The sequence below is a fragment of the Perca fluviatilis genome, chromosome 1 (genome assembly GCF_010015445.1).
Source record: "Perca fluviatilis chromosome 1, GENO_Pfluv_1.0, whole genome shotgun sequence".
NCBI classification, from domain to species: Eukaryota; Metazoa; Chordata; class Actinopteri; order Perciformes; family Percidae; genus Perca; species Perca fluviatilis.
In genome coordinates, this window is record NC_053112.1 from 11,904,268 (window position 1) to 11,916,281 (window position 12,014).

The 12,014-nt window shown below is 43.1% G+C and overlaps 1 protein-coding gene across 1 annotated transcript in view; it reads right to left on the reverse strand.

Moving 5' to 3' along the window:
* The window catches only part of LOC120566952 (voltage-dependent T-type calcium channel subunit alpha-1I-like), a 345,248-nt gene that overhangs the window by 136,237 nt on the left and 196,997 nt on the right, over positions 1-12,014 (reverse strand). The window contains 2 exon segments of the mRNA XM_039813684.1: positions 2,775-3,169; positions 3,622-3,961. Of these exon segments, the coding sequence (XP_039669618.1) occupies positions 2,775-3,169; positions 3,622-3,961 (735 nt within the window).

Here is a 12,014-nt window from a genome sequence, read left to right on the forward strand (position 1 = left end):
TTAGATCAGATCGTGGTCACCACTACGTATTTTCTTGTCTTTGATTTTGGTAGTGGTTGTGTTTGGTGTAGTTTCATCGTCCATACGACTGTGATTTACTTTAGTCGGTCCGCTTCGTGGAATGGAGGATTAAGTTAGACTCCATGTTTTCTGTTGAGATGCTAAAGCATTGACGTCGTGCTATTATCGTGGTAAGCTAGTTTGATTTTGCAGTAGACACACGGTACAGAGTTTTAGTTTTAATTACGTTTGAACTGATTCCAAACTTTGGACACTTTCTGTCGTTTTCTCCAGCCTGTCTCTTAGCCCCTCGCTATTTACACTCTGGCATGTGTCGCCAGCAGCAGACTGAGCAGCGTCTGTGCGACAGTAATAAAAATTCGTGCAGAAACACCGTCCGTCAGCGATACAACGTTGGTAACATTGATTTAACGAAGCTTCGAGGCAAGTCATTTTGCATCGAGGATTTTTTGTAATCGAATTATTCGAGTTATTCGAGGAATCGTTTCAGACCTAAAAATGTGTTTTTGCTCCAGTAAAAAAGAAAGGGTGGGGACCATCCCAATACACATCTAACACTCTTTCACCAACAGAATGGTTTGTTTTGATACAAAATACACTCTCCAAATTATGTTTGGTTTCTTGCCAAAATGGCTGGTGGCCTAAATTATACATCTTGCAAGGCAGAAATAAGAAAAAGCATCTGGCTAGCGTTTTTTTTCCCACACTGCTTATCTGTTATTCCCGCACCGACATAACCATAGACCACAAGTGTGAGAGGACAGGTGGAAGCACCTCTCTACAGGATGAGGATCAGAGCGACGAGACAGATGAAGCCTCTGATACCACTGTTCAAACAGAGGGAGGCGTGACTCCAGTTTGCTAAACAGGCGGTAGAACACACAGCCATTCCAGCTCGCTATTTCCTTCCCATTAAAAGGAGCAAAGTCTCCCTCTGCCTCTCTCGTTCTGTCTCTCTCTATTTTTAGCCGCCCCTGAGATGAGAGACGACCCACCACTGCGGCGGTGGCAGGCGTAAGTGGGCGATGGTATAGCGAGAGCGAGAAATATTGACAGAAAGACAAAGAGTGCACAAAGCAGGATGACAGAAAGACACAGGAAACAGGATTAAAAAAAAAATAAGATGATGAGGAGTGAGATCTGAGTCAAAGGTGAGATAATATTCTGGCGGCCCTACCTCTATCCTGCTGCCTAACCTGAGTGCAGACATAGCTATCCTGTTGGCTGAGGAATCACATTATACAGGCATTATGAAGACAGGACGAAAAGGCATGGAGGATGAGAGATGGATGTGCAAGAGCGAGTATATAGAAAGGTTTACATTGCGGAGGAGTATGGACATTGAATGACAGGGAGAGACACTAGCAGCGACGTCGGATTCACAGTGCAAGCAACATGGTTGTTAGTTCAGACTTAAATAGCTGTAGGCAGAGGGAGAGAGAGAGAGCAGCTCATGCATCTACAAAACACTAACAACAGGCAAAGCCTTTGTTTCTAACTGCTATGGATTCCCCGATTTATAAATGTACATTGTTAGCTTGCTGGTGCATTCAAATTGGGTAGCAATACCTAAAGAGACACACACACGCACGCACGCACACACACACACACACACACACACACACACACACACACACACACACACACACACACACACACAGATAAAAAACAAGCTTACTACTGCAACATTTATTCCAAGATCACTAATGGATGAAACCTCCCTCTAAGTATTGTTAGATTTTATTTTTAATTTTTTTCAACTCAAAGTTGTAAAAGCTTGGGGAGCTTAACATATTTCTAATTGGGTTCTCATTATGTTTCCACTGATTGGCCTGGAAAGTTGTTGAAAGAATGAAATCACTGACTGGTGACCGTGGAAATGTTATGTACATAGTAAGCCAACCAATAACATCTCAGCTGACATCTCATCTTGTAAAATATTTACAAAAGAAAACTGTTAATATTCTATACAACAGCAATGAGTTGATCCCACTAAACGTGCTGCAGCATGACATAGTATAAACATTGGAGGAAATCATTAAAAACTATTAAAAGCACATCAATAAGTCACACCATTTTACTGGGTGACATGTCCCTTCATGTTTGTGTCTTTTTTTTCTTTCTTTTTTTTAACCGAGAAAACGGGCACTGTTTATTATGAGTCGATTCCACATTACCTGTCCTGCTGCCTTGGAATTCTTCGCATCAAATCCAAGTCTAAAAAAAACTCCATGCAAACAATTTCTTCCTGTGTGACTAACTTTTGCTAAAAAAAACTTTAAACAAATAAAAGTAAATATTAGTGACCTTTTTTTTTAGGACTCATGTCTTCAGTAGGAACAAACAGCCTTGAAGCTGAGTACCATAAGGACATCTTCAATAGATGAAGAAGAAAGTATTGAGAGATGGACTTAACACATTGTTGGTTGTGGTCTTACAACATCTAATAATGCTACTTTTAATTTGCGGTGCGGTTTTACTGAATCAGTTTAGCCAAGCCTGCAGAGTACTTAGTGTATGCTGTGATGTCTTTACTGACATCAATTGTTTTTTGTGTGCGTGTGAACACATCTATGATACTGGAATGACTTGATTTAACCAATAAACAGACTGTGTCAAAGAGACAGACTGAGAGAGAGGAGAGAATGACATAGGCAGTGCAGAAATGAAAGAGAATGAATGAAAGAGGAGGAAAACAAACGTGTGAACACACACACATACACAGAGGAGAGCTGCAGCTGTCTGTACAGTACCTGCTCGTGGTGCTCGATGCCCATGCTGATGGTGTTGATCAGGATGGCGATCATGATGCCTCGGTTGAAGTACTTGCTCTCCACGATTCCCCACAGCTTCATCCTAATATCGTGCCACAGCTCCTTACAGCTCTTAGGAGTACAGCCCCCATGTCTCCCTGCGGCCTCCTGGCCTTTCTTGCCCTTCTCCCCACTACCAGAGTGTACCCCCTCCCCGTCCGTTTCCTCCACAGCTCCCTCCTCCGCTTCATCGTTTACCGCACTGCATGCTGGTCCCACGCCGTCAGCGAGTGACAGGGCTGTGGCACACTGAGGGCAGCCGTCGGTGGCCGAGGCGGCGCTGAGAGCCATGGCTGAGGCGTGCTCAGGCTTATTATGGTGGGGACAGGGTGGACCTGAAATGGAAATGGCAGTCGTTATGATTCTTCAACAATTTTTATCCCAAAGCCAATCGCCATCCTGAACTCCGGACTAAAAGCACACCCCCCCAAATGCATTCCAACATCAATGTTTGACTTTGCTGTCAGAAATTGACTTTCATGAAATGGAATTTGAATTACACATACCACTTTTTAAATGCGTACGTTGGCAATGAGTGTATGGTAAATTAGCTGGCGTGAATGGGAGTATGAGTGAGTATGGATGGATGATGAAGTGTTGAATTTAATTATTTGAGCTCAGTACTTGAATTTTGTTGTTTTACAATGACAATAACGTTTCTATCTATCTATCCACCCATCCACTCACCCATCCATCCATCCATCCAACCAACCACCCACCCACCCATCCAAAGGGTGAGTGTATTAAGCATGCATCTAAATTCTACTGAATATTTTTAGTTACATACCGCGCCTCATCACTGCTCTCCTCTCACGTCCTCCCCTCCCATTTGCCTTCCTCTCCCTTCCCTCTCCTCCTCCTCTACCTCTTCCGACGCCCCGAAAGCCGCGAGGTTTCCCCCGCAGGGTGTTGAAAAGGGCGACCGTTTGTCTCCTGGCCTTGCGGAGGATGTGGCAGATCAGCTGAAAGAGTGCCTCGTAGCAGTCCCCCGGTTCACTGGCCAGGGTGGAGGAGGACGAGCACCGCGCTCGCTGCTCCTGCATCAGCTGGTGCTCCCTCTGCTTGGTCTCCGAGAACTGGGTGGCGATGACCACGAGGCACAGGTTGATCATGAAGAAGGAACCAATCTGGGAGGATGAGAGCCATACATGGAAATACAGTTTTGAAGACCCACTAAAAGAAGAAGTAAACACATCATTTATTCCAAAATGTAAAATGTGCTACATTTGAAAACACTGGCATGAAATAATATTGGGCTATCAATGGTCAGTTTCTGCCAGCTAATCACACTGAATAAAGAACTCTCAGCAAGATGGCTTGAGGCCATTGGAGATATCTGCTACTACCTCTAGCCTGTTGGCCCACTTGGCTGGACAAGTCCAAACATAACACATTTTACAATATGGTTGCAAACAAAGCTGCAGTGCTTTTTAATGAACACATTGAAGATACTGAGCTGTGAGTCCGGTCTTTTCTCTTGAGAGTATGGTAGCATGCTGGTATCAAAACCAGAAAACCTCACCAGCTTAAGAACAGCCAACATTAACCTATAACCTAAGCTAACACTTTTACCTTCTTGATGCTGTTGTAATTCAATCTCCTTATAATTTCATTTTTTGATTGTGAGAGGTGAAGCTTAGATTGAATCCCATTCACACAGGAAAAGTTTTACCCTGGAACCTTGTGTGATTTAGGGATATACTTCACAGGCCCCAACAATGTTTTCCTCTTTTATCAATGGAACTTAAACTGTAACCAAGGCTACCAACGCTGCAAAGTAAAGGAAGCTATTTGGGTTCAGAGTTAAAAAGTCTCTTTCATTTTCGCCACAGCGTGGATGTTAGATGACTCACAGTTGGAATACTTCCACAGATTGGATGGACATGAAACTCGCCTGGTTGAATCAATCATCAGAACAAAAGATGAGCTGGGTTAAAAATATCCTGGTCTTCGATTTAAAAAAGTGACGGTACAAGCCTATGTACATAAAGCTGCAAGGTTATAATTGAACTATGACTGTCAAGGTGCACTTCAGACAGAAATATCCAAATATCCAATCAATAAAATGTTACTACAAGTGCTGCTCCCAGTGGGAAGAAGCTGAAAACGATATTGTTGACAAAACCGACAATGCAATCTGCAGCTTAAACCAATTTACTTTTGGATTCTGGGTCAATTTTGAATGAATTTGACAACTATGGCCCTACAATACATGTACAATACATGCAAAGTGTTTTGAATACGCTACAGCTCCTATTTGGGCCTCTGACTGGCTCATTTTCAATAGCAGTGGCAGCCAAGGTCCATTGGTATCATAATATTAACAGCCATACCAAACTAAAAATAGAAGTTAAAATAATTAAAACTGACAATTACAACAAAAACCTATAGCGTTGTTAAATGGCAATTTACATTCAGGAAAGATATTCTCACTTTTTACTTCACAAATTATACACACGGTAGATTCCAGAGGGGGAAATTTAAGCAGGGCAATGTGTCATTTTTCATAGTCCAAAGGTAAGAAGAAAAAGTAACAGTTTTATGGTGCTGTTGATGTTGTTTTCAGCATCCTCTTTGGTCCTCCAGTCCTGTGGGCAAATCAGTGCAATCTGTATCTATGGCTGGTGTGACAGTACTGTGTAGTCCTTTTTTATTTGTATTCTTTTTATTAAATATCCTTATCCCGATAAAAGTTGAGTACCTGCAGTTGGTTGTTAACTTGTGTTATCTGTTGCTGGTTATGCTATCTATCAGGTTCTTTTTTACTTAATCTTCCCCCAAAAAAGTTTAAGAGTACTAGAAATGTACACTTTCCATGTTCCAATACTTTTGTTTGGCTTTGCAGCCTGAAGAGTTCATTCTAAAGGGAGCGAGCATATCTAAAATTCTGCTCAAAAGTTCAAACCTATCACCAGGGGGGCAACTCCATGTTATCTACTTGCGAAAAGCCCGAGGCAGGACTGAAACCTGGCCTTGAGCCTGAATGTCCTTTATTAATGATGGAAGGGTTTTTCTTTCTGAAAGAAAGTCTTGTGAGGCCCCCTCACACAAGGAGTTCTTTAACTAGAACCTGATTCAAATTCAATAATGGTAATCAAAACTATCCTTTCATTCAGACCACTTTGAAGAATTTACACTTTTATTTAATTATATAAACATAATGTTTTGAGAATTTTTTGAGAAGCGTGTCAGAAAACAACACGGCTCGATGTGTTGCAGTTCTGTATGCTCACTCTCTTTACAAGAGGCTGTATACGTGAAACAGAAAGAGAGAGAAAAAGAGAGGAGAAAAAGGGCAAGGTCACCCAGAGAAGCAGAACTGATGATGAAGGAAAAAGAAGAGGAGAGAGAAGCCTGAGAGTGGGATGACGTGGGCTGTGAAGCCTAATAACCCCCTTCTGCTCTCCATCTGAACCACTGTGACAAAGACTATGGAAGCGCTGGATACCTAAGTGTGTAAGCCGACCTATGTGTGTGTGCATATGTGTGTGTGTGTGTGTGTGTGTGTCGGTGTGCGCTTCGTGTGTAAATTGATTGATACAAAGCAAAGATTTGTGGTCAGGCTGGTTAGTTTTCATGCCTGCTCTCTGGCCCCGCAGACTGAAAGGAAGGCAGCGGGTCCCAGCACCCATTCAACACCCTCGCCGATCCCATCAAATATTTATACTCACACTCTGTTGGAGCTGCTGAAATACAATTAGAATAGTGTGTGTGTGTGTGTGTGTGTGTGTGTGTGTGTGTGTGTGTGTGTGTGTGTGTGTGTGTGTGTGTGTGTGTGTGTGTGTGTGTGTGTGTGTGTGTGTGTGTGTGTGCAGCAGGGTGACATAATGACTACGAATGTCAGAGGCAAATCTGGATGGCAGTGAATCAATGCAAATCAATACAATCAAATCAATACACAAATGTAAACATCATTGTAATAGTGAAAATAAAAGATCAGACACCTTTAAAGCTTTAGTGTGTAACATTTTGATATTAATGAACGTCCGTTACATTCAAGCCATTGCCAAATGAGTTGCTACAAAGCTAATTAAGACTATCAGCTCCACACAACTCTCTCTGGATTTCTCAGTATTGCTATGTTCAGAAGATTGTGGCGTCTGGTGAAGATAATGACCTCTTCTGAAGAGTCTGTCATGTTTTTTTAATCCTCCGTGTCCTCCTTGGCTACTAGCAACTGCGTGGAGGAGGGACGTGGTCATGGAAGGCTTTTATCATGTGGACGCGCTGACAGTTTTGTTGTCACTTAGAATTCCTCATGGTGGCAGAAACTATGCACTATAGCTTTCAAAGGACAGTACAAACGACAAATGAATGAATAAAATGAAATAAACAGACAATAGGGTAAAAGGACGATAAAAAGACGACATCATAAAGAAGCAAGTCTATAAAAAAATGTGTCTAAAGATGTGATTTAAAAGAAGTCACTGATTCAACAAGCCTTAAATATATCATCTGGCAGATCCCCTCGGGTTTTGAGCCTAGACTTTGGAACGGTTAGAAGGGCGCCGACCGAGGATCTAAGGCTGGCTCCACACTGGCTGCGTAGCGTGAGCGTGGCATATCTGTTGCGTGTCAGTTGCGTGGCGTTGTCTATGTCTTTGCACACCAGAAACGTGTCTGTGTATGTAGGTTTCCCATTGATAAAATGAAATACCATGTTAAACATAAACATATACTGATTTGATTACAGCAAAGACAACGTCGGCAGTATTGACGGCAAAATAGGCTACAGAATATTGCAATATTTGAAAATCGATAATTATTATATATTTTTTTAAATTACATTTATAACTGCATTTATGTCAAAACCTAGAGGCTCTCAAACATCAAAAGTTATTTATTAAATGTATTTGTGTCAAAATGACATATAAACATCTTTTCGTATTCTATTTTGAATGGAAACGCTTCCGACACACTTGCGTGCCGCGTGAAAAATAGGTGTCGGTCCTATTTCTAGCATGCAGGTGTTTTTGGCACGGCTCGAGCCGCGCCTGAGACGTGCGTGTCACGCAGTCAGTGTGCAAGCTCTAACCTTTTAAAAAAAAACAACATAAAAACGGACACTCCACGCAGGTGACACGCTCACGCCACGCAGCCAGTGTGCAGCCGGCCTAAGGCTGCAAACAAGCTCGTATGGGATCAGCATTTCTCAAGATGTTTTTCCCCTATCCCATTAGCCAGACCATACTCCAGCGCTGTGGAGAAAGGTCTGGCAACGCGAAGACTACTAAAACCTAGACACATTTAGCAGGTTTGCTTCCATCTAATACACCAAAAACACAGCAACAGGTGGGTGCATTACATGCCATCAATGATTGTTTTCCTTCTGTCTGTTCCGTAGGTTAGAACTGAGCTGGGGAAAAAGGCCTTTAAGTTTGCTGCTCCCTCTACCTGGAACAAGTTACAGAAATCCATGAAATGTAATGAGCTGGTCTCATTGGTCGCTTTTAAGAGGATGTTAATTGACTTGGAGTCAGCCACATCTGGCTGTAGATGTTTTGCCTGATGTAGTTAGGATTGTGGTTGACTTTGAAAAATTTGCTGATTCAGTTGTTTTATGTTTTTAATGTTTTTGTGTATTTTGTGTTTTGTGTATTGTGTGGTTATACTGCTGCCCCCCTTGGCCAGGACACTCTTGAAAAAGAGATTTTTTTTTATCTCAAGGAGTCGTTTCCTGGTTAAATAAAGGTAAAATAAAAATAAGTAAAATAAATAAATCAGGTTGTCTGTCTCCATATCCATGTATGGGCACCACGCCTATCTGTACCAAATTCCATGGCAATCTATCAAACAGGTGCTGAGATATTTCAGTCAGGACCAAAGTGATGGACCGACCCACTGATTAACTGCTATTGCCAAAAATGAGCCTGGAGACAAAGAATCTGAGATGTATGAAAACTGCACCTGTGACTGAAACATAACTAATTATTTATTTATTCTTCTGCATTTTAATACTAAAGGGGGTATAGGCGGGGGTACTTATACGGTGTGAAATCAAGAGGCTTATCCAGCTGTGGGGGCTGTGTAAAGACACAGGTTGAGGCTGCCCCACTTAATTCCACAGGACCAAGCTATTTTACATGGAAAGCCTTTAATTCCACTGAGTCCTCATGTCTAAGCTGCTCTATGATGGTAATCAGTGTAAAGCAACTCTCAAACTCTCTCCATCTTCATCTCACTGTTCTCATCTGCCTCTCCATCTGTCACACTCTCTCTCCATCTCTCTCTCATCACTGTTTTCATCCCGCCTTGCACTCTCTCATATCACTTACTCTTCATCCCACTCTACGCTTCTCTCTCTTTCTCTCTCTCTCAATTGAATTTAACAGTTAATCTGCCTGAATGTTACGTGAGTGAAATTGTCAAAGCATCTTAATGCAACCTGAACATCTCTCTCTCTCTCTCTGCCTCTCCCTTTCTCCTTCCTATCTGTATCGTTTGCTGTCGCTTGCTCTCTTCCATCTCTCCACGCTCAGTGTCGGGCGGTATTAAAGGAAACATAATTAAAAGTCTTGTCATCCGTCTGCTACTGAGATGAGGACAAGCAGGGATACGAAGAGAACTTTTAACATGCGCATAGTAACGCTTAAATCACTTTCCTCCGCTAAGTCTGTTTGTGAGACAAGCCTTGAAACATGCTGCAACAAAGCCGACAATGTATCCTGACTGTCAAATATTGTCTCTGCGGGAAAAAAAAAAAAATGCCAGCTATGCAACAACAACAGGGAGTAAGATCCTGCTATTATGTTTAGTCTACGAGACATTTATGCATGGTTAATCAGAACACATTCATCTTGAAATGCATTAAAAATGGAAGGCCTACTTCCTCATTTAGATAATGTTTCAGGCTTTAGTAGATACACAGAGGAGAGCCATGATGAACATTTGGGTTTCAATTCTAGCAATTAGGTTCATTTTAATCCTGAATCTAAAAGGTGGTTTAATCGCTGTAAGACTTATTTGACTGCTGTTAAAAGATCTCTTAATCTAACTTAAAATTTTCATTGAGTAAGTGCTGACACATTTTACACGTTCACATTTTAAAAAGCAGCTGTTTAGACTAGCTTTTGTTCAGTTCAGTTTTTAGTTTGATGTCTGCATTTTATGTTTTTTTGTTCCGTACTCTACTTGCTATTGTGTTCTCTGTTTATTATTATATACAGTAGTCCTTTAACTGCACATATTTAAAATATCAGTGAAAGTGATAGGCTACCTGATGGCTATTGTATTGTATTTTTATTTTCTTACTAGCACAAACTCTGACAAGGGAGTGAGCTGTTCATGCAAGTTGAAAGGCTTTGGTGATCCGCTGACTTTTCATCTCGCACCATCAGTTTAGAGAGGGCCATCCAATCTCTGTACGACCAAAGCGAGAGCTGTTTCCGGGTTCTCGGCAGTAAGTCGGACTCGTTTCAGGTGAGGGTTGGCCTCCGCCAGGGCTGCGCTTTGTCACCAATGTTTGTAATATTTATGGACAGGATATCAAGGTGTAGTCGGGGTGGGGAGGGGTTGCAGTTCGGTGGGCTGGGGATCTCATCGCTGCTCTTTGCAGATGATGTGGTCCTAATGGCATCATCGGCCTGTGACCTTCAGCACTCACTGGATCGGTTCGCAGCCGAGTGTGAAGCGGCTGGGATGAGGATCAGCACCTCTAAATCTGAGGCCATGGTTCTCAGCAGGAAACCGATGGAGTGCCTACTCCAGGTAGGGAATGAGTCCTTACCCCAAATGAAGGAGTTCAAGTACCTTGGGGTTTTGTTCGCGAGTGAGGGGACAATGGAGCGGGAGATTGGTCGGAGAATCGCCGCAGCGGGGTCGCTATTACATTCATAACGCACCGTTGTGACGAAAAGAGAGCTGAGCCGGAAGGCAAAGCTCTCGATCTACCGGTCAGTTTTCTTTCCTACCCTCACCTATGGTGATGAATGCTGGGTCATGACCGAAAGAACGAGATCCAGGGTACAAGCGGCCAAAATGGGTTTCCTCAGGACGGAGGCTGGCGTCTCCCTTAGAGATAGGGTGAGAAGCTCAGTCATCCGTGAGGAGCTTGGAGTAGAGCCGCTGCTCCTTCGCGTCGAAAGGAGCCAGTTGAGGTTGTTCGGGCATCTGGTAAGGATGCCCCCTTGGCGCCTCCCTAGGGAGCTGTTCCAGGCACGTCCAGCTGGGAGGAGGCCTCGGGGAAGACCCAGGACTAGGTGGAGGGACTATATCTCCACCCTGGCCTGGGAACGCCTCGGGATCCCCCAGTCGGAGCTGGTTAATGTGGCTCGGGAAAGGGAAGTTTGGGGTCCCCTGCTGGAGCTGCTCCCCCCGCGACCCGACACCGGATAAGCGGACGAAGATGGATGGATGGATGGATGGATGGACCATCAGGTTACACCTTGGTGAACACTTCTCTCCTTTAAAACCTATTCCCAGTGTTGTAGTACTCGAAATCGGTCTTGGTCACAAGACCACTTTCTAAAGGTCTCAGTCTCATCTCGGAATCGACCACAGGTCTTGTCTCGGTCTCGGATGAAGAGGACTCTGCTTTTATTTCAAGACCGGTCACGACCACAACTGCAGGGATATCACTACATTTCCTGTGCATTGTCTGATTTATCTGTCAACATCATTACTGTGATTGGATGTAAAAATCCCTGCTTCAAATGCAACCAATAACTTGACTCATTTCTAATTTGAAATTTTGAACTGTTAACCCCCTCTCCCCACCCCCTTAACACAAACTCCCAAGAAAGTGAATGCGGGAGACAGGAGAAGAAGCTCTGGCTGTCTGGGAGATGTCAGCCAAATCCTCGGTGTAAAAAAATGGCTACCTAAACCATAAGGAGTTTATTTCCAAAACAGTATCTAAAAGAAAACAAATATTAGCAATACATATTAGCCAGTTGTGTACATTCTGTATGTTGTGGCAATAAAAGAGGTGAATGTTTTCTGTGGGTATTTTTTTATGGGAATGTGGACCTTTCAGATCAATTTGAGGAGTGCCTATGGTTAGCATTTTCCACATTTTATCGTGTCATGCAGTGTGGGACTCGCACTGGTCTGGTCTTGGTCTTGGTCTTGACTCGGTCGCGCCCTGCCTTGGACCAGGTCTTTTCTCGGTCTCGATACACTCTGGTCTTGGTAATGACTTGGTCTCGGTTTAGGTGAGCTTGACTACAACACTGCCTATTC